At 41.5% G+C, this 23,761-nt stretch overlaps 1 protein-coding gene across 2 annotated transcripts; it reads right to left on the reverse strand.

The window, feature by feature from the left end:
- Window positions 1–1,749: 1,749 nt before the first annotated feature.
- On the reverse strand, window positions 1,750–17,053 carry SRD5A3 (steroid 5 alpha-reductase 3). Of its 2 annotated transcripts, XM_042936358.1 has the most exons (5): window positions 16,751–17,053; window positions 9,675–9,817; window positions 7,944–8,141; window positions 4,086–4,220; window positions 1,750–2,726 (listed from the first exon to the last, which is right to left on the reverse strand). In XM_042936358.1, the coding sequence occupies exons 1-5, from the start codon at window positions 16,969–16,971 to the stop codon at window positions 2,467–2,469; spliced, it is 957 nt and encodes a 318-aa protein (XP_042792292.1). In that variant the 5' UTR covers window positions 16,972–17,053; the 3' UTR covers window positions 1,750–2,466. The 2 variants fall into 2 exon arrangements, with proteins under 2 accessions (XP_042792292.1, XP_042792293.1); XM_042936359.1 differs by lacking the exon at window positions 4,086–4,220.
- Between the last annotated feature and the right edge of the window lie 6,708 nt (window positions 17,054–23,761).

The raw sequence follows: 23,761 nt of genomic DNA on the forward strand, positions 1-23,761 counted from the left end.
TGGGCTGAAATTGCTTAGATAGGTGTAAAAAATTTCTACTTGCTCATTCACTATTTTAAGAATTTCTTTAATATATTGGTTCATTTTGACACACGTTACTTACCAATGGTCCTTGAATTTTCAGGGAGTTCTACAAATATGTATAGTCTCCTTAAACTATCTGTTAAGTGCCATATAAAAATATCTCAAAAGTCTCTCTCTTTTTTGGTAGTAATTCTAGCAATAACCACTCACTGAATTAAAAACATAATACAGAACATGGTTTTATGGACACAAAATGATCCATGCTCACTGATAGCAAACGTTAGTACAGACGATGAGGTACGACCTGGAGACTTAAAAAGAGGCTACTTTCAGCACACTTTTCTAGTCACTAGGTAGTCCAGGGAATGCTGTCAGGAGGTGGTTCAGTATCATTTCCCCTAACTTAATAGGAACAGAGAATGGAAAGGTGAGGCTATTCAACTAAGGCGGCAGGTCAAGAATCTCCACCCCCAACCCATTCCTTGGTTCTCCCCGGGAAGAATTTGCCAACTCTTTCTCTTTAGGCACACGGAATATTTTCAACCAACACAAAGAGCAATGCAGATTGTGATCTAGCAAGCACAGCACAATTCTCAATCATTCTCCACGGTTAAGCTTTCGTCAGAGACCACGCTACTTTGTTCTGAACCCCTTGGAGAACATCACTGCTTCCTCTTTAGCCTTCACCTAGAAATGCAAGGTTTGAGCAAGGGAGGCAGAGGGAAAGTAAAGAGTGTGAGGGGACAGTAGGGACAGTGGGCCTGAGACAGGGATACTGGAGACCGGGAAAGTCTTCTAACAGCCCCTGATATGGTTCTTCACAGGGCATACTCATTATTTTACTTAAATGTGCAATGAAATTCCAGAACATTATCCAAATTCCTACACTAACCTAGGTATAAAATGGTATGCTACAGCAAAAAAACATTTTTCCCCCAAATAGTTTGCCATTAAAAATCCATGCCACTTGTGTGGAAATTAAGACCAAACTGCAATATGCTTTACATTTCCAGTGTAGAAAGTTTTGTTCCTGAGTCCTGGTCCTGAGGATGGCAAATCTAAATGATAAATGAAATAAATATGTCATTTATTTGAGTAGACTGATTAGCTGACTGAAGTGGCATTTGATTGATGAGAGAGAAAATGCCACAGCAGAAATTATTTTAAAAACTTTAGGATGTGCTTTCATATGCATGTATTGAAAGTTCAGATTAGAAAGATCTCGGTTTAACAGCTTTGGTTTACTATTCTAGGGATGAGGGTGGGGAGGACATTCTTAAACTGTGCATTTGATTTCATGTCTGGTTAATGAGGTTCTTTCCCCCACAGCAAGGTACACATTAGTGCCAAACTTTAGTAGCTAGTAGACTAGGACACCTGCACGAAAGCAATCAAGTCAATACTTTGGTCACTAAGCCAGTAAATCTTATGTTGCACAAATGTGCAGTTTTTGCTGTGTTGCTCAGGCTGTAGCATTAGTATTATTTTTCAATTGTTTTTCTTTTAAACCGCGCATTTATTTCCCTTTGGTTTAATCATGAGTATTTTTTAAAACATAAACTAGCATAAACTTTAATCCTAAAAACTTCAGATTCATTTCATTAAAATAGTTAAACAGTTACTCGGCAAACAATGAATCCAGTTTGGATACCTACATATGAACATGGCTATAGCACTACACAATCTGCAGCGAAGGTCAGTCCATTAATGGAGGCTCTTTACACATAAATATAAAAATATTTTATTTTCAGATGCTTTCACTTTTAAGGTACTTCCTTGAAGGGGATGTCAAAAAAGTATTAAATAAAAGAAGTTTCAAATTTTCTGTTAGGCTATGATTTGAGGGGGAGAGGAGTGGAAACCACTGTTGCTGGTTACATAACTGGAAATATTTGTGGCCACATGTCAAAGTATAAACTATTTCCAACAAAGTCATTTTTCCCTGAATCTGTTGGTGTGAAATTATATATTGTTATTTTCAAAAGCTTTTCTGCTTTTATTGAAATGCAACAGTCACTGAGCACTTATTATATTGCTTATTATGTAGTTCAGTTCATTTGTCCCTAACAAAACCAAAGCCACAGATGGTCTTCTCTCTTCCTTTGTGGATGTATGTGCATGTGTGAAGCTGTTTGTACATTCTTGGTTACTTTGCTTTTGAAGCACTTGGAGAAGCTCATCTACTTCTCAGCAGCTGGTTGGTTTTATAAAGCATCTCGGAAGGCAGACACAGCACTCCCCAGTTTGCCAGAAGTCATTTCTTCTTTGAAGATTCACTTTCTTGAGGGGTATCGCTTTGCTCATTCAGTGAAGACTTTTCGGTGTATAAAGGAAACAGAGTTTCAAACAGTTCTGCAGAAATTGTACTTTGGTCCCTAGACATTGTTGTCCTCAGGAACTGAACCTGTCATCTGGTTTGCCTTCTTCGTGACTGGGGTTATGTTAAAACAGAAATGGTAGGAAAGCTTTCCTATGCTTTGGATAGGAGACAAATTTGCTTTTGTAGAATTTGTGACTGAGCAAAGCAGACAGGGCCTGGCTGAAGAAAACATATGTCACCACTAGCCACCAAGTTAAGTTGTGGAATCCAAAGGTGACAGCCATGGAAATGTAGATCATCAGCTCTGCTAAGTAGTTAGGGGAAGAAACGTATTCAAACCAGTCTCCGAAAGGGATTCGGTGGTTACAGTGAATGACCACTCCTGAAACAGAAACAGAAGACTTCCTGAACATATGAAGTTGTGGAAAGAAAGCTTACCACTTCAGTCCCCAGGCAATTTACAAAGACTCTTATTTTAAAAAGAGGATCACTGGGCACCTGGGTGGCTCAGTCGGTTCAGCAACCCACTTCGGCTCAGGTCATGATCTCGCAGTTTGTGGGTTTGAGCCCTGCATTGGGCTTGCTGCTGTCAGAGCAGAGCCTGCTTCAGATTCTCTGTCCCCCTCTCTCTCTGCCCCTCCCCTGCTCGTGCTCTCTCTCTGCCCCTCCCCTGCTCGTGCTCTCTCTCTCTCAAAAATAAATAAACATTAAAAAAATGAAATGAAATGAAATAACAAAGAGGATCACAGACCTGTGTGCAAACCCACTTCCCGTCACACTCCCATTGTCAACCTACTACGTATTAAAAAGTTGCACGCTTAGGTTGCACCCCCAACTGAAAATAAGCACAAAGCAAACAAAGTCTGTTTCTCCACCAGACTTCCAAGCTAGTAATTAAGAGCTCAGACTGCAGTCAGACTGCAGGAGTTCAAATCCTGACTCCCCCACTTACATGTTGTGTAACTTTAGAAAAGTTGCTTAACATCTTTAGTTTCCTCATTTGTAAAGTGAGGATAAGACTCGAACCACTTCAAGAGAGCACCGTAAAGCTATATGTAAAGCACTAAGAACAGGGCCCGGCACAGAATAAGCACTTGGTAAATGATGAATAGGATTATTCCATTTTTAGTACTTCAAAAGCCTATTATAAACTGTACCTGTGGTAAGTCAACACAAGCTAACTAAAAGTCAAGTTTTTTTGCTTTGACGGAATGATACTAACTCAGCAAAGTAATACTAGCACTCACATGCTGGTTAGGCACATATCGTCAGCGCAGGCCCCAAAATGTGGGCACAGAATAGAATCACAGAATATCAGGGCTAGATGGGACCGGGGAGATCTTCTGGCATAACGGTCTCATTTTACAAATGGGAAGATTAAGATTTTGACGAGGTGTCTTGTCAAAAATAAATATTTGATAGGGCCGCCTAGGTGGCTTAGTCAGTTAAGCGTCTGACTTTGGCTCAGGTCATGATCTAGGAGTTTGTGAGTTCGAGCCCCGCGTCGGGCTCTGTGCTGACAGCTCAGAGCCCGGAGCCTGCTTCACATTCGGTGACTCCCTCTCTCTCTGCACCTCATGCTGGCACTCTCTCTTTCTCTCTTAAAATAAAAAAACATTAAAAAATGAATATTTGATAGATAAGTCATTAACTAGGGCAGGAAGGAAAAAAATAAAGGAACACAGACAACTAACTTCTGAGGGTTAAAATCCACATGCAGTGCCTCTAAAAGACATCTCACCTGCTTTATTTTTCCTGAGATTGCCGAGAATGACATGGCACTTGTACTGATGGACAGATGACCAGATAAACATCATCATTCCGAGGATATGGAACCACCGGGCTTGCATCAAGAGATTTTTCCCTATCACATAGACTACAGAAAAAAGAGTTACCTTATTGGCCAAAATGCAAAATTTCAGAGGCTCAGGGAATGAAACGATCATACAGTTAGAACACAATTATCCGATTGCTCTGTTCCTCATGACTAGAAAATTATCGTCATGTAATTTACCAAGGACAGAGGGGAGAAGAAAAGGGTATGCTTTCCAGCCCGGGGCAGCTTCAGTGGTCCCTGACAGAGAACTCCACATTGACACATTCTCCTGTTCCCTTTTCAAACGCTTCAAGCACAGAGGTCAGCTCTGCCTCCTCCTCTTTTTTTTTTTTTTTTTTAAGTTTATTTATTTTGAGAGAGACAGAGAGTGTGTGAGCTTGGGAGGCACAGAGAGACAGGGAGAATCCCAAGCAGGCTCTATGCTGCCAGTGCAGAGCCCAAGGTGGGACTTGAACTCACAAACTGTGAGATCATGATCTGAGCCGAAGTCAAGAGCTGGACACCCAACCAACTGAGCCACCCAGGTGCCCAAACTCTTGGTGTCTCATACTCTTGTGTGGTAAGGCCACTGTGCATTTATATTTCTAAGCCTGGTTTTATGTCTTATTTCTTATAGTCTACCGTGAGAACACTTTCTAAAGGAATCCCACCCTGGGCTGCAGCCCTAAGCTATTCAGGGGAGACCCTGAATGCAGAACACAGACTTGACTGGCTCCAGCCAATGAAGAAAATCACTGGAAGTAAAGGCTCAGCATGGGGCTTCTCAAAAGAGGAGAAATGTAAACTGCAAGATGAAAAATCAAACAGTATCCCTCTAATCTCTGATTAGAGAGAACCACGTTAGAGGGATTTAGTTCAGAAGCAGAAACACTCAAAAGTATCATCTTCCTCTTTCTTCTTCAGCTACCAAGAAGACAGGAAGAATTCAGGTCTTCTGGGGGCTGGCATCAGAAAAGCAAATTAAGGACTTCCTTGTGATCAGCAGGAAGCAGGCAAGCTAGTTAGGAACCTGACTGAAGAAACAAAGCTGTCCATTGACTGCGGGAAAGAGCCTGAGGGTCTGGAGCCAGGAGAGAGCCCCTACAGAGCTGACTCAGGTAAGAGAACCAAGGATCGTACTATTCCATATGGGTACGTGAAGGCCGGGCTCAGCTGATGACAGCTGGGCTAATGAGAGTCCACCAATATCTACCTGTGTTAATTTCTTTTAAAAACTTGTCCCATATAAACAGTTTACTATAGACTCTTAACGTTTACTAGATTTAGCCATTTAACTAAAAGGTTATCTTTTCAGAAGTTAAAAATAAACTGTGAAAAATAGTTTTAAATTCAGCTGTAAGAGCAAGTCACTCTAGGATTAAAAACTGAGGCAAGTGTTTGAGAGTTCACATCACTGCCAGAAGACCTGCTCTGAATCCGAGAAAGTACCTATGAGGAAAAAAGATTTCTAAGAGTACGTTGGAATTATAATGTGGGGAAGGGGAGTCAGGTGGAAGGCTGAGGCTCCAATCTGTGTAGTATTTAACTCTTTGTTTATTCATTAATTACTGACTGTCTACTGAGCCTGGCATCTCGCACAAGGCACAAGGCAGTGAATAAGTAAGGTAAAATCCCAGTCCTCATGAATCCACATTCTAGTGGCAAGAGGCAAACAGAAACAAGTAGACAAACCTATAATCAAGACAGGTTCAGGCAGAGATGGCACTCTGGAGAAAATAAAATACAACATATAATGGAGAGTGGTTGGAGGAAGACCCTCTAGAGTTTAAACATTTTTTTTTTTAAGATTTCATTTTTAAGTAATCTCAATGTGGGGCTCAAACTCACAACCCCGAGATCAAGAGTTGCATGCTCCAACTGACTGAGCCAGCCAGCGCCCGACCCTCCAGACTTTGAAGACAAGGAGGTACGAAGGTGTGGGCAGCTTACAGACATTCTTTCCTTTCCCTTTCACAAAAATCCTCTGAAATCAGGATGTGTCCCTAATTACAGATGAAGGTTCTGAGGCTCAGAGTGGTTAAACAAGCCAGAATTCAGATTCAAGCCCCACTGAGTCCTAAGCTCATGCTTATTCCCATCAGACCTTGCAGCTGGCAAATGCCCCAGTGTGTTCCCTCTCAATGAATTCCTGAAACCAGTTCTCGCCACATTGTCCCAAAAGCCTGTATATGACCTCTTGAAAGATAAGTAGGTGAAAAAGAAGACAGCTTCAGAAATGAGTGTCTGGAAAGTGATTTTTGTGGGTGTCTCAGCAGCCTTTTCTTTCTTTTCTACCGTACAGGAGGGAGGGCAAAAACAGTGGCCCAGCCAGCAGATGAAACTCCAGAAGAGATGTGTAATGCCAATGGAGGCTAACAGACTGAAAGCTAGTGGGTTAGTCACATGCTTCAGAAAGCTCCTTTGGGTGGAAATCCCAGTAATGTTCACCACAGATAATAGTTCACACCTTGATATGGCCTGCACATGAAAGAAAGCCAACGCAGAAAGCTCAGGGGGGAAATGCTGATTTGATTAAATTCAGTGGAATCAGATGGAGAGATGCTAGCTGAGCGGCTGGAGCCAATAAAGAATTCATGAATTAAGAAAGATTGTTAATAAATTGTACTCTACAATCATTCCTCAAGCCATAAAAGCCTTGGGTTATACCACAGCAGCACAGAGAGGATTTTCAAGGGGCTACTCTGATACTGAAATCAAACCTGAGGAGAAAGCTTACTGAGTATTCTAAATATCAGACTTTGGTCTCTATTTACAAGGATGGAAAGGGCAGCTTTACGGAACATGGAGAAGTGAACTCAGAACAGTCATGAATAGTCTGCCTTACAGTGTCCAGGCAGATGGATACCAAGGGTCCAGGGTAAAGTTAGCCTCAGCACTAAAAACTAACTTCATTTACCCCAAATGACTTGAGTTCTATGTAGTAAGTATGCACTGTTTTTACAAAAATGATAGTCATAAATGTTTTATCTTCAGCCTCCCTTCCCCCACCAAAATATACTTTACTTCCTCCTCATAAACAAAGACCATGATTTTGCTTCTCTCTTCCTGGCTAGTGGGAGCTCAGAAGTGTTCAGACACAATTCTGATTTACCACAGTACCCTTCTGTCCTCTCCCCTCAAGCTGCCTCACTTGAAGAAAAGCTCTGTTATAACTGGAATCATCCTAAGACCTAAATGACCTAAGCTTAAAATGGCTTTCTACTCCCTCTTCAAATCACAACTATTCTCCAGGAGCCCAGGCCACCCCTTCCTCCTCTGGTTTTCTGAGATTTAATCCTGTACCACCCTTCCCCTTCCACACGTGCACACCAGAGGGACTGAGGCTTTGGTGAGACAACATTCTCTGCTGACCCTTTCTCTTGTTCTTGGGTGTTCCCCTGCTTCCTGTCCGACTCCTGACCACACTCTCTCTTTCCTTCCAGACTAACTCCACATGAGTTCAGTGACTTCATTCCCACCAAGGGAGGCCCATGTCCCAATTCTTCACCCTTGCACCTCCTGAACACTTGGCACTTTAATATCTTTACAGGCATTAGTGCTTAGGTAAGTGTCTTTCAGGTTTCAGCAGTTTTGTAACAGTTAATGTATATACCCTTGGGCATGCTGACTTTTTCAAGCTACTAGTAGAGTCCAAACTCTTCATATGCAAAGTGAGTTGAGCAGGTCTACTTTCAAACTGCCCTAAAGCTTGGTGGGGCGCTTTGCCTCAAGAGTACCTCATATGCCCAGTGACTCAGCTAACAGACCCCAGGAACCACTCACCATTTCTGCCGTCCATTGGCACTTGGCTCAGCACAGTTAGGCCGATGAGGACGTAGTAGACGAGTCCAAAACAGTACTGCACAACGTGAATCACAGCATTGGAGAAGACACTGACATAGAAGCACTCGAAGAGCCTTCTCAGGCTGTGGAGCCACAGAAATACTAACACTAAGAATGCAGACAGCGCCAGCTCACTCCCTAGAATTCAGAATGCAACACGTTAGCATCTTTCTTTCCAGGACTAATCCAAAGTTGGATTTTTTCCTACTGTTCGACACAGTATTAAGTAAGATTAGAGCCAGGAGAGGGCCCTAAAAATCATCTGGTCTAATACTTTTTTTTTTTTTTTTTTAAGTCATGAGGAAGTGGGCCAAGCGAAGCTAAGGAATTTGGCTAGTGACAAACTCAGGTCTCTTGACTCTCCGTCATGTGAAAGCCTTCTAGGTTACATGTATGTCACTGTGAAGGAGTCCGTGCACTCAGAACCTGAGGACTGTGGATCTCCGGTCCCTGGCACGACCAGCCAGATGAAGACAGTCCGGAAGAGTGCCCACATGACTTCTAACAATCCCAGCTGGTGGGATCCCTGAGTAAGGGGAGACAAGAGACCAAGGCACCTGGAGAGGCAGAAAAGGGGACAGGAACAGAGATGGGGGAATTATGCATTTCTTTCCAGATTAAAAAAAAAAAAAAAAGAAAATTATACTTTTAGCAGACTCTGACCCTTAAGATCTATCTTCCTACCTGCCTCTCACCCCTCTGTCAAAAGAACTGGGAAGAAATACTGGTTTTCAAGTGGCATAACACCTAGACTTTTTAAAATGAATGTCATACGTGCACACACGCACACACAAAGGAAGAGATGAAGTTTTAATGGCTAATGTGGGATTTGCTGAGGTATCCTCTGCTCCCAAAGGGGATCTGCATAGGTCTTCCCTTTCAGTTGCCATCTTTTGCAACGAGTTCCTCTGGTTATACAGAAAAGGATTGTTCCTACCAAGCCAGTGGTTTGGCTGCTGGAACAAAGGACAGAGGGAACGAGAGAACGATTTGTTTCTAATTCTGTCCCTCAGCCTCCGCCTGACATTAACTGAAACCACCATATGGTTTTCACCTTCAATTCCTTTAAAAATCCTCCAATTTTTGAAATCGGTCTAGGTATCCTTTACCAGAAGTAAAGTGAGGTGAATTTAAGGGCTCTTTTGTAATCATCTGGTCAACAACTATTTACAGTCAATGTTATTGTATAAGTAAAGCTTACAGTATAACAAACATTTTTTTAACTGGTGATCAAAAAGTAATTTCCTGTCATATTTCTGGGGTTCTGAGACATGATTTTGGTTCAGCGAAACAAATGATAAATGTTTTGAGGCAAACCCGAGGGATCCTAAGAACTTTTCCACTGAATTGTAAAGACTTTTGTATATATTAATCAGTAGTACTAAAAATATCAGAGGGAGAACGGTCTGTCCTGCACACAGCACAGCCCTTGCTGGGAAGTCAGGGACGAAGAGCTAACTCTGGGGCTGCCATGATCTCAGTGAAGGATGGGGGGACACCCCCTTGGCCACCTGCCTATAAACCACTCACACTTGTTTTTTGCCCTCACCCTCCACTTCCCAGGCCCACAGAGAAGCCTGAGGGTGGCTGTGAAACACTGAGAACAGTTCCCTACAGGCAGGAAAGGCGGGGACAGGACGAAATGGTTGTAACTAGCCAGGGGAGTCATACCTTGGAACTGGGCAGCCCCGAGAATTCTGAGCAAACCATGCAGCCAGTATGGAAAAGGCACTCCCAGGAACAGAGACTGAGTAAGGTGCCAAAGCAGGAAGCCATTCCACAGCACTGAGATGATATAGAAGTGAGAAAAATACCTGCAAGGTTAAACCAGTTAGGCAATAATCAGAGTAGGTCCACTTTAAAGCATTATGCAGGAATACTATTTTTAGGTTCCCTAACCTCTTTCCCCCATTCCCAAGGTATAGTTTTGTTGTTTTAATAGAACCTGAATCCAGCAGGCATTCAGATTTTTTAAAAATCTCCTTTCAAATGATGGGACCGGTTAACTCGTAGAACAAAGAGGCTTCCTGAGGTAAGAACATGATTGACCTCGTTAAACTTAGACAGATGGTCAATTAGCAATCTCTCTTATCTCTGGGTTAGGGGATGGCTCAAGTTCCAACACAGGGGGTACCAGACCCCGGCAAAGAGAACCTAGATTGTGCCAACAGAAGCCAAACGTGAAAGGTTTCTAAATCCCGAGCAATGTTGCTGCAATAGCCATACAACTCTTACACAAGATTTGCAAAACCACAAGCTCTCAGGGCTGGCCAGAAATCTTAAAGGTCCTCTGATTCAGTGTTTTCCTAAATTTCCTAAATTGTGTTGACCTAACTTTTATACTAACATGACAGATATTAACTCATAAAACTAGGTATAGACTCCTGATGGTTACAGCTCTCCTAAAGCACAGTGCCTGTTTTGCAATCAATTGCAACTTCACAAACAAAATACAAATAAAACCAGGACCAATAAAAATTGAAATTAGCAATGTTACTTCAATGTGAAAGATGGTGTTGGTTTACTGAAACCGTCTAAGGGCACAAAGGTCTAACCTTCTTTTGAGGTCCCTTGACCTATACTTCTATTTTTCTCTATTTAAATGAATTCAAAATATTTCTGACTCTGAAAGGTGTCTTCCCTGGTCTTTAATGCATCACTTACATACTGAGCCCCCTCCTTCTGGTCTCATTAGCCTGTGACAAGGTAAACAAACCTGGAGTCAGAGGATTAGATGGAATTCAGCAACTCTTCTTCCAGATGATCCAGAACATAGCCCCCCAGACTATGCCCACAACCCAGCCTGACACCGATCTAATCTGATCACTCCATAGCAACCCACTTAATTCTCCCAACTACTGTTACAAATTCTATCACCAAATCTGCCCTTGCTGAGCTATCCTGTTCTGATCTTCTATCCCAGTTCTGATCTTCTCTGGGCTCAAAAGCCTAGTTTCATCAAAAGTTCATCAGTGTCACTTCCAATACCCCACCCCCCACCCAGCCACTGGCTTTTGGTTGCCTTCCAGGGTCTCTAAGACATGCTTCCTAGAACTGAGTGCAGGTATGGTCTGAGCTACAAGAGCGGAGCAGAATGTCAGCAGAGCCCTGCTTTGCAGCCTTCCTCGGAATGGCTAGCTTCTGAAAAGCATCTTCTGGGCCAGCCACTCTACCTACTTCATTTTTCCACAGACATTTATTGAGAACTTAGAACGCTGCCAGGCAATGAATGTTCTAGGACCCAGGAACTCAGCAGGAAGCAAACAGACTGGGTCCCTGCCTTGATTATCTTTCAGCATATGATCAACAAATGAACCTATAGATATCTAGCATAATCTTGGGGTAGGAGACAGAGAGGGTGCAGAGGGGAGGCCATTCTGCACAGGTGGTCAAGGATGGCCTCTCTGGAAGTGACATCTGGCTAGAATGAACAACCCCGGTGAACTTCCAGGGCAAAGAATTTTCTAGGCAGAGAAATGACAAACACAAAGGCCCTGAGGAACAATAAAGGACACCTGTGTGGAGAAGGATCGGTGGTGAGGTGGGAGAAGCATATGCTATAGGGTCTCATAAGGACATGGGCTTTTATTCACGGTGATGGGAAGCCATTTGAGCAGAGTGACCTAAATAACTTATGTTTTAAAAATTTCTCTGGCTGATGGAAAAGTTCTGGAGACTAATAGTGGTGATAGCTGCACAACAATGAGCATGTATTTAAAATCACTGAACTGTACACCTGAAAAGGGCTAAAATGTTACGTGTTTTGTCATGTCTATTTTAACACACACCCACACACACACACACATACACACGCAGGGCATCGCTTATTCTTTTTACTCTTTTTAAAGTTAAAAAAAAATCCCTTTGGTAAGCAGGTGGAAACAATCCTGTAAAGTTTATATGGTTATCTTCATGTGGCGGATGAGTAAATGCAAGCTAAGATGTTAGGTTACTTATTCAAGGTCACACAGTAAGGGGCAGCATTTAGCTCCAGAAGCTCTGATGACTGGAGTTAAAATCACACTACTGCACTTCTAATTCGTGCAACCTAGACCTGCCTGAACTTGCTTTTAGGTCCCTATATCACATGTACCAATTTATACCAAGCCTGCAGTCAACCAATCACTCAAATGCGTTTATAATTGGTTTATGAGCTGCTAAGCCATATCTTGCTACGTCCTGCTTGTGCTGTGATGTTTCTGATTCACAGGCAGACTGCCGTTCTTATTGCTGCATTTTGTACCTGCTATCTCCTGTTTTGCTTGCCTGATTACCCTCTATGAGAAACATCTTCTACTCGATAAATCTCGATTTTTATAAAGACGCAGCTTTAGCCTCAAACGATAGATCTAAAAACTCTACTCTTTGTTTTTAGACATTCTCCCTCTTTTTCCTCCCTTGGCAATTTGCTTAATTGTAGCACTGTTTTCCAAACCCTCGGGAACAGGGATAAGGTGATCCTTATGGACTCGGCACCAAGGAAGCACCCCTTTAACAACTATTTCAGTGCTTATTATAAGCCAGGGACTGCTCTAGGTTCTGGGATTACAGCAATGAACACAATAGATAATTCCAGTCCTCATGGCACTTACACTCACACACAAAAATAAATTTTATAGCATGCCAGCAGGTGATAACTGTTACTGAGAAAACTAAAGCCAGAAAGAAAAGAAGGACTATCTGGGATGGTAGAAATACTTTTAAACAGGGTAGATAGGGCACACCTCATTGAGAAGGTAACATTTGAGTAGAATTCTAGGAAGTGAGGACATAAACAGTATGACTGTGTGGGGAAAAAGTTTTCTAGGTATAGATAACAGGCACTGCAAAGGCCCTGAGGTGGAAAAGAGAGGCCCACAAAACTGGACTGGGACTACACGGGGCGGGGGGGGGGCTAACCACAGGACACAATGAGGTGGTAGGAACAAACTATATATGGCCTTGGGCTCTTCTTGTGAGTGAGTTAGAAGCCACTGGATGGTTTGGAGGGGGGAGGGGGGCAGGATCTAATAATACATATTTACTGATTGCTGGAACTGACCCAAAGCCCAATTAGGGGAGTTATAGGGTTAACTAAGGAAGTGAACTAATGCTTAGCAAACATTGACAAGGTAATCTGTCAATCTGACAAGGTGACTGGCCCTGGGATAAGTGCTTTAATATCACCACCTATATGACAAGGGGGTGCTGTTATGCTAACATCTAATCCATACACAATGCCACGCCTGCTTCTCCATCCTAAAGCCATCAATGGCTTTCCATACACTCAGAATAAAATCTAATTTCCTCCCTGGCCCTGGTGAGCCAGCCCTGCCTCCTGCAATGAACTCGTCTCCTGCTCCAACGCTCCCTGACCATCCTCTCCAGTGTTGTCACTGCCATGGCCACCCAATTTTGCTCATGATCAAATAATCCTGCTGGATTTCCTCTGAAGCACTTATTACCATCCGAAATTATCTCGCTTGTTTTGTAAGATTTGTTTACATACCTACTGTACGTATCTATCTTACAAGAACTAAAAAGCTCCTGACACATAAGTACTCTATGAACACCAGTTAAATAAATGAATGAAAGAGAAGGTATCTTATCCAAAATTATTCTTGGAGTGAGCAGTTAAGTTAATCAATGAACCAATTAAACCTAAACCCTCTTTTTCTTAAAATTCATTCAAAACATAGTCATCAAGGACATTACTTGTCAGGCATTGTACCAGGGATATGGTAACAAAAAAGACAAATGTAAACTTATGGCAAGTTTACAGTCTAGAGGAGGGGTTCTTAACATTTTTCTTCCATGGACTCCTTTGGCAGTCTGGCAAAGGCTACTGGCTACTTCTCAAAATGTTGCTTCAATCACAAAATACATAGGGATTACCAAGGAAACCAATTATATTGAAATATAGGTAACACAACTACTAAAAAAAAAATTTTAGATAATAGTAACATATGTACTTTTCGTAATTAATGTATAAAATAACAATATCTAGTGATTCATTCTTATAGTGATGAAAATAATATTTTGAGATCTCAAAAATTGTGTGTATATATATATATATATATATATATATATATATATAAAAACCTGTCACAATATTGCAAGTACTACTAATTCTACTGTGGCTTGTTGACTACATTCATCTTTAAGGAAATGCTAAATTTCAGCTAGAGGTTACTGAAATAAAGATGTAATTTTTTCTAATCCAAGTCTGCCCTGAATTTCTGCCCACAGGTCTCCTGGACCTCTGGCCAGGATTGCTGAACCCCAGGGGGAAAGTCTGGATGATTCTCTCTGCCTCCAGAACTCAATTCAACTGCAACGCTTTGATACCATTTTGAAATTTTAGAAGAAGTACTTCCATATACACTATACAAGTCAAGAGCACTGTGATTCATGTTGGAGTCACCTATTTATTCAGGCTTTCTGGGAAATCAATCATCTATGAACCAAAAGGAAAACGAGAAAAGCACCATCACTTTAGGGAAAAAAAACCCTATCCAACAGCAGTAATGGAATCAAACATGCCATGAACTGATTTAAGGTTTTATTCTGGCCTCCTTTGGAAAAAATAACCCCGAACAAAATTACCTAAGCACTATTTAAAAAAAAAAAATTCTTTAACATATATTTATTTTTGAGAGACAGAGAGAGTCAGCAGGGGAGGGACAGATAGAGACGGAGACACAGAATGTGAAGCAGGCTCCAGCCTCTGAGCTGTCATCACAGAGCCTGATGCGGGGCTTGAACATGACTTGAGCTGAAGTCGGGTGCTTAACCGACTGAGCCACCCAGGCACCCTTCCTAAGCACTATTTTAGATGCAGAAATGTGATTTATAGCTGTCTCTTCCTTGGTGTAAAAATTACAGGTTTATTTTCACTTTTAAGAATATTTAAACTTTGCATAAGGAAATATATTTAAATAAAGTATCTAGACTTATTTGTCTTTCCTTACTGGCCTGGACTTCAATACTAAAGAAATGCTGGTCTAACTTTAGAGAACAAAACATCATGGAGGTTCTACTCTAGAATTCTGGAAGAAGAAAAAGGTGTAAATTAAGGGAGAGATTACAAACCCAAAGAGTAGTAATGAACAAAGGAAAGGTACCAAGTTTGTTTCTTAGCTGTCATATGAGGACATGCTTGAGCACTAACAGCTAGGGTATAGGAGCCAGAGAAACAGGTGAGTGCAAGGAATGATTTGAAATGTGGTGTCCTTTACATCTAGGGACACTAATGCCTTTTTCAAAATTCACAGCACAAATTGTTAGAATTCACAGTAAGAAATAACGTTTTTCTTCACTTTATAACATTAAAAAAATGACAGCCTGGGAATGCCATTGCTAGTAAGTAGAAAAGAATGTACTGCAATCAAACTTGATTAAAAATAGGATGACGGGGGGGGGGGGGTGCCTTGGGTGGCTCAGTTCGTTGAGTGTGGGACTCCTGGTTTCGGCTCAGGTCATGATCTCATGCTGGTGAGATCTTTGCCCCTATTTCCACCTCCTGCTCTCTTTCTCAAAAAAAAAAAAAAAAAAAGGTAATTTTGACTTAAAAAGAGCCCCTAATAAATACGAAGTTTGACTAATGTGTCCTAAATACTCCTATCTCTTCCCAGAACCTCATTCCCTTTACTCGTCCTCTAAATGAACTGGTTTTTCCTTCTCAGTGTTAACACCTGATGAATCCTTCTCCAAAAGACAAAAGTAGGGGATTATCCATGTTTCAGAAACCAAGTTACACTTAGTCCTATTGTTGTCTGTGGACCTGGGACACTGCCAATGAGAGGTTCAAATGATTAAAACCAGGGGTTTTAATACGTTAGAAACCTTATCACGTTCCTCCACATAACTTCCTAAATATCAACTTAAAGACACCTTAAATGCACCTTAAAGACAGAAAAGCCACTGCTATTTTCCGAAGCGTTTGGCTGACTCTTCCCAGCTATGTTCTGAATTCAGAGTAAAAAAACCAAACAACACTCTCCCACCCGCCCAACAAATGCAAATTATAACAAGTCTTTACAATTTCTGAAAGAATTCTATGTAAACCTTAACGATTTCATCTTTCTTGGTTATAAAATCGGTTGAAAGTCAAATAAAGCTTCGGGATCGGGCTTGTCGAAAATGTGCACTCTTGGGCCACATTCTTCCCCAGGGGCACCCACCAAGATGCCAGGTAGGAGGGTCGGTGCAGCCAAAGGAGGTGGCGCCCTTGTGGTGACCAGCGTCTGGCCCCTTGTCCTGACTTTGAGGGTCAGACAGAAAAACGGGGGAAACAGGCGTGAAGGGGGCTGGCCTGCCTTCGAGTCCACAAGAGAGTTCCGGTGACCTCAAGTTAGATTATAAACCCCTAGAGTGCAGGCGAGGGGGAGAAAGGAGAATTTGGGGCCAAAAGGATTTAACCTGCCGCCTGTGCACCTGGGGGCACAGCCAAAGACCAGGCCTACATCGGAAGCGCTGCCATTTCCCCCCAGGGAAAGACTCGTGCGGCTCCAAGCTCACATTGCCGCGCGGCTCACCATCTTTGCTGTCCACCGGCCCTCGGGGCATTCCGCCACCTTGGGCCACAACGCGGAGGCGGCAGTGCCCGGCAGCCCAGCCAGGGCAGCGCTGCGCCCGGCGTCAAGGCCTTTCTGGCCTGGTCAGCGCCGACCCCGCGTCCGCCTCTGCTGCCCCCTGCCGGCTGCCCGAGCCGGGCGCTCCGGGCTCCCCGCGCCTCGGTATGCCGGGCTCAGCCGGGGCGCGGTTACCTCTTGGGGACATCAAAGACCCGGCAGGCGGCCGAGCGCGACGGCCCCTCACGCTTGGTTTTCCCATAGCGGATCAGGTCCTGGAAGAGCGCGCAGCCGGGGACCAGGCCGGCCGGCACGAGCTGCAGCACCAGGGTCAGCAGGAAGGCGGCGGTCAGCGCGAGCCACAGAGCGCGCAGCGGGTTCAGCGCCGAGAGCTCGACCCCCGCCCAGGGAGCCATAGCCCGAGCACCGGGCTTCCCGGCTCCCAGGGCCCGAACTGCCCGCCCGCGCCCCAGCGGCCGCTCCCGCGCTGCGTGCCAGTCTCAGCTAGGCGGGACGTCGGTGACGCAGCGCGGGGCGGGGCCGTGCTCCCAGGACTCTCCCCTGGGGCGGGGTCACGCTGGCCCTCCTGAGTAGTCCTCAGTCCCTAATTGGACTTAAGTAAGCCCAAAGTATGATTCAACATCATTCAAAGAATTGCAAGCCTGCACTGCTGCCTTATTTTCAATGAAAAATGGAAACAACCCTGAGTGGCCCAGTTTAGAATATTTAAATTATTGTACAATACACATTTGTAATAGCATGCAGACATTGCCATGCTAATGATGCAGACTGTGGAAACACGGAACGCCAGGTTCTGATGACTGAAACTAGGTTAAGTGATAAAAAGCTGACTGTAAAATACATAGCTGTGATTGCAAACAACCATACTAATACAAATGTGTGTATGTATTGATGAAGAAGGTAGGTCATACACAAAAACGAATAGTTGTATTAGGATGTTGGGAATGTGTATAATTTAAACCAGTAAAGTAGAAAATCGTCAAGACGATTGCAAATAACCCAAAAGTGAAAGTGGTAAAAATTGTATTTAAAAAGCAGCATTCCTTTCCCTAGAGTTCCACTCCCTAGAGGTGGTTTTTAACTCTATGTAATGACAGTGCTATGAATTGACGCATTAAACATTTAAAATTTTGATTTGATCAATTTAAATCAATAAATTCAATAAATTTAAATATTGATTTTCAGTTACAATAAATCAAAGTTTAACTCTTTTAGGCAATTTTTAAATTAAGTTTATTTATTTGTTTTGAGTGGGGAAGGGGCAGAGAGAAGGCGAGACAGAATCCCAAGCCGACTCCGCACCATCAGCGCAGATCACTAACCATGAGATCATGACCTGAGCGGAGATCAAGAGTTGGACGCTTGCCTTCGGCTCAGGTCATGATCTTGAGGCCTGTGAGTTTGAGCTCCACATCGGGCTCTGTGCTGACAGCTCAGAGTCTGGAGCCTGCTTTAGATTCTGTGTCTCCCTCTCTTTTTGCCCCTCCCCCACTCACGCCCGGTCTCTCTCAAAAATAAAAAAAACATTAAGAAGACAGAAAAGAGTCGGATGCTTAAACCACTGTGCCACCCAGGTGCCCCTCTTCAAGGCAATTTTTTAAAAGCCTTTAAAATGTCAATTTCCAAAAAAAAATATTGTATGTCTATTATATGACAAGCACCATTTTGGACAGTGAGGTTTACTGGACAATGCTACTGCCTTTTTGGAGTTTACATTCTTTTTTTTCTTTAAGTATGTATGTATGTATGTATGTATGTATGTATGTATGTATGTATGTATTTATTTAGAGAAAGAGAGAGGGTGTGTGTGTATGTGTGCATGCCAGCATGGGAGGGACAGAGAGAGGGAGAGAGAGAATCCCAAGCAGGCTCCATGCTGTCAGCACAGAGCTGGACCCAGGGCTTGATCACAAACCCTGAGATCATTATCTGAGCTGAAATCAAGAGTCAGTCACTTAACTGACAGAGCCACCCCGGTGCCCCAGGAGCTTACATTCTTGAGATTGGGTAGCAGGTGAAGGGTGAGTGAGGGGAGAGGTGTTTGGCTTATCACTCTTCCCCCAATGAGATACCCTACATGTGTGTTGAATAAACATCAGGGAACCTGGTGGTTAGGTTAATGTGACTTCAGCAGTCCAAAGGATTGTTAGAGTTTTCTTTCTTTGTGTGAGAACTCATAAGCTTTTCCAGTGTGTTGAGAACCATGTGATAAAGGATGGTCAAATTGGCCTTCTAGCTGGCACAATGAGGCCTTTTTGTATGACTCAGGATCCCTTCTGTAGGAGTCATCCCTTCATTTTTCTTCGTTGTTCTTGGGTTAACCCCACACAAATGCAGCTGGCCTTTCTAAGACATTTTCCCAGACAAGCTACTTGCAGTGACCAAATTGCCTGGGTGAGGGAGGTTTTCTTGTAGTTATTTGACCTGGGGAAAGATTGCAAAACAAGATCAGTGTGTGTGTGTATGTGTGTGTGTGTGTGTGTAATGAAATAGGAAAGATTGAGGCTAGAGAAAAAAGTTATCTCTCTTTTTTTGGTTCAGATTTTGATCAGAGTGCACAGCTCATATTCAGACAAACCCCCTGTAGAGGGCAGTGGCTGAACAGGAAGTTATAAGTCAAACCCTACTGAGAGCATTTGTATATGTTTAAATCCTTCCTGGAGTGAATTATTTCAGAAGTGGAAAACCAGGCTAAAGTCTGTTAGAGAGATCATCACCAATAAGTATAAGTCAGTTTTCATCTCTCTTCGTTTAATTACCAGCACTATATGACCAACAAATCTCTGGCATTGCCTGTAGTAAATGGCAATGCCATTCTTCTAGTAGTTCAAGCAAAAAAACCTTGAACTAAACCTTGAGTCCTCTCTTTTTCTCACAGCCTAAATACAATCTGTCAGCAAATCCTGTTGGCTGTACCTTCAAAGTATGAAACCTAAATTCAATCAATTCAGTGAAACCTTTGGAGTCAGTGCTTTACTAAAGACCCTAGCCTGCTCTGTAAATAAGAAAAAGAAAGGAAAGTTCTAAGGACTGAAAAGTAAGAAACACACTATCATTATTTGAAGATAATCAGAAACTCCAATAGAGTCTACAGATAAGATATTAGAACTAATAGGAAAGTTTGGTAAGGTTGCTGGATACAAAAATCGATTTATAAATACTGATCATTTTATTTCCCAGCAGACACAGAAATGTTTTTAAGGTACAATTTTCAATGGCATAACATATTTCATGTTTAGGACTAAATTTCATAAAAGATATGTAAGTCTTTTTCAAAGAAAATAATAAAGTCATACTGGTATTAAAAAAAGATATATCTAAAAGGAGAGCTATACTAAGCTCACAGATTGGTTAGGATGACAATTGTCCCCAAATGGATTTATGGAATAAATATAATCCTGATTAAATCCCAACTTTTTGTGGAACTTAACAAGCTGATTCTAAAATTTATATGGAAGTAGAAAGGGCTAAAGATGGCCAAGGCACTCTTGAAGGTGAAGGAGGAGGTCGGAGGGTTCATTCTATGAGACATCAAGACTGACACAGAGCTGTAGTAATGATATCAGTGTGGTATGGAAGTAGGGATAGACAGCAGACAGTGGAGCATAATGGAGAACCCAGAAACAGATCCCCATGTATACAAACACTTGACATATGATTGAGGTTGTGTGATACATCAGTGAGGAAAGGTTGAACTTTATAATAAATGAGGCTAGGACAAATAGTAAGTCCCAGGAGATGGACATGGGTGGTGATAGAGAAGGGAGAGAGAGAAAAGAAATGGGACCCCTTCCTGACTCCATTAGTGAAAAATCAATTTCAGGTGGATTAAAGACCTAATGTGAAAGGCAAAAGTAAATCTTTTAGAATGTAGAATAGGAAACTACCTGATCCCACGTTAGGGAAGTTGTGTTTTTTTTGTTTGTTTGTTTTTTCAAGATATAAAAAACAACCAGAAGAAAATATCAGTGGGTGCCTGGGTGGCTCAGACAGTTAAGTGACCGACTTTTGATTTCAGCTCAGGTCATGATCCCACAGCTGTGGGTTTGAGCCCTGCATCAAGCTCTGCACTGACAGTGCGGAGGCTGCTTGGGATTCTCTCTCCCTCTCTCTCTGTCCCTCCTTCGCACGTATAGCACATGTGCTATATATAAATAAATAAACCTAAAGAAAATATCAATACATTTTGCAACATTAAAATTAAAACCTTATCTTCCTCAAAAGACACCATAGAGTGAAATACAAGGCACAGAATAGGGAAAGGTATTTGCTATACATATAACCAATAAAGGATTAGTATCCTCACATTCATAAATAAAAAAAAAACACAGACAACCTAATAGAAAAACGGGCAAAAGACTTGAGCAGGCACTTCCCCAAAGATATTCAGATAACCCAAAACATACAAAAATGTGACCAATCAGGGAATTGAAAATTAAACTAAAATGGAATGTAACATTCCATCAGAATAGCTAACATTAAAACAACTGAGACACTGAGTGTTAAAGTTCTGGAACAACCAGAATCATCAAACAGTGCTGAAGCAGGATAAGTTGCTACCACTTTGGAAAACAGGTTGGCATTATCTGGTAAAGTTGAAGATACCATATGCTATGACTTAGCAGTTCCACTCTTGGATGTATATTAGAGCAATGCACATGCACGTGCTCCAGGAGATACAGACAATGATATTCAAAGGATAGTTCAAAACTGGAAACAGCCCAAATATCTATCAACAGTAGAATAGATAAATACAGTGAGCCATGTTCAGACACTCCAATGTTCTTAAGTGATTGCAAGGAACATACACAGCTCCATGCAGTATGGATGAATCTTACAAACATAATGTTGGGTGAGAAAAGGCAAGACACAAAAGTACACACTGTATAATCCTACTTATATAAAGTTTAAAAACAGGAAAGAAAAGCAAAGAAATGATCATTTGCAGGTCACTTGCAAGGGAGAGAAGTTTGTGTTTGGTAAGGAATTATATATGAGAGACTTCTGGTGTCCTGGCAGTGTTCTATTTATTGCCCTGCATGGTAGCTACCTAGGTGTTTACTTTATAATTACTGGTATGCTGTATATTTGTGTTTTATGTACTTTTATGTATTTTTTATTGCATTTAACAATAAAAAATGTTAGAAAAGTATATTCTTAATCTGACCATGTCTTACCAAGTTATTCCTTCTACCCCAGTCCAGCCACTTTTTCCCCTCTACTCTATTATTGTAATTATTATAATAGCCTCCTAACTAGTGTCCTGCTTCTAACCCTTGTTTCCCTTACAATCTAGTCTCAACACAGTAGAGTAATTTTTTAAAAATGTAAGTAAATCATGTCATTCCTTTGCTCAAAACTCTCTACCTGTCTACTTTTGACATGTTTGCTTTATATCCAGTTTCCTGGGCACTGGTTCTGTCTTTTTATTCAGTTGTCTTTCTCAACTGAGAAAATAACATAAAAAATTGGTCTAAGCCTTTGATACTTCTGCCTGGCACAAGCAAAATGCCAGACCACTTGGAAAAGATTGTCAGAGAAAAAGAAGTCACACTAAAGATGAGTTCCTGAAAAGGTATCGACCTCATATGGAATCAGTTTACCATGAGTGACAAAAATCAGGAATATAGAACTCTAAGAGACTGAGATAACTAAAATCACCATCTGAAAGGAATAAAATAAGTACGTTCAAAATGATCAAAGACACAATGGAAGGAATCAAACCCCCGGAAATAATGCACTATTGGAAAAGACCAAGCAAGCTTTATAAAACCAAATAGAATTTCTAGAAAAGGTAAAAAGTGATTGAATAGCCTTTTAGAGAGAGCTGAAAAGAGACTATGAACCTCAATCTATGGTAGATACTCCGAAAGCAGTGAAAATTGATAGAGATGGAAAATGGAAGAAGATAAGAACAAGGAGGAAGTGGGCCAGCATATAGTCAATAGGATGCCAGAAGGAAGGAACAGAGAAAATGCAGAGAAGATAAAGTTTGAAAATGCAGCAGTTGAGAATTTTTCCAATTTGGTTAAAATTGTGAATCTTCAAGTCTAAGGAACATAATGAAACTTGGGCAGAATGAATAAAAATAGACATCTAGACACGGAAGTAAAAATGAAAATCAGAGACAAAACACACACACCAAGCCTTAAATGCAATGAGAGAAGAAAGACAAATTACTTAGAGGACTAATAATTAGACTAAAAACAGTAATAATGTAATTCAGAAGTCAGTGGCATTGTGTTTTAAAATATTCAAGCAAAGTAACTGTCAGTTAGAATCTATACACGAGAAAGTATCATTTAAGAATAATAGAATTGTTGAAAATTGAAGAAATAAAATTTATCACTCAGAGGGTCTTATTGAGAAAAGTACATGAGCATGTCCTTTACAAAGAAGGAAATCAGATCCAGAAGGAGAGAGTGAGATGTAGTGAACAATGGTAAATAATGTAATTGGCAAGTGTGAGTGTTTACGTAGATTACTAAGTACTGATTTCATAAAATAATATTACTGACAAACTTGTATAAAAGAATAAAGTTGGAATAAAATACCAGATGACAGGTAAGATGGGGTGAAGTGCTAAATTTCTTTTAAGGTCTTTGTGTTTGGAGGCTAAGAATGGTCATATTTGACTTAAAGCCTCAAGTTAATGTTAAAAATGTAAGGTCAACCAATACAATCGAAATAGGATTCAAACCGGTCTGTAGGTGGTAGGGAAAGGAGAAAAGGAAAATATACAAATGTCCAACAAGCACATCAAAAGATCCTCAACATTGTTATCCATCAGCAAAATGCTAACCAAAACCTCAGTGAGATGCCACTTCACAACCAGAAATACAACTATAATCAGTAGTATAACTATAATCATACACTACAGATGGGAATGTAAAATGGTGCATCTACCTTGAAAAACATCCTGGAAATTCCTCAAGAAGTTAAACATAAAGGTACTACTTGTATTTGTGCAAACAGCAATTGTACTCCTAGGCATATAACCACAAGAATTGAAAATATACATGCACGCAGAAGCTTGTACACAAATGTTCATAGCAGCATTCTTCATAATAGCCAACGGTGGAAACAATCCAAATGTGTATCAACTGATGAATGCATAAGCAAAATATGGTATAGCCATACAATCGAATAATATTTGGCCATAAAAAGGAATGAAGGACCAATATG

Source organism: Panthera leo, chromosome B1, assembly GCF_018350215.1.
Source record: "Panthera leo isolate Ple1 chromosome B1, P.leo_Ple1_pat1.1, whole genome shotgun sequence".
Classification (NCBI taxonomy): Eukaryota; Metazoa; Chordata; class Mammalia; order Carnivora; family Felidae; genus Panthera; species Panthera leo.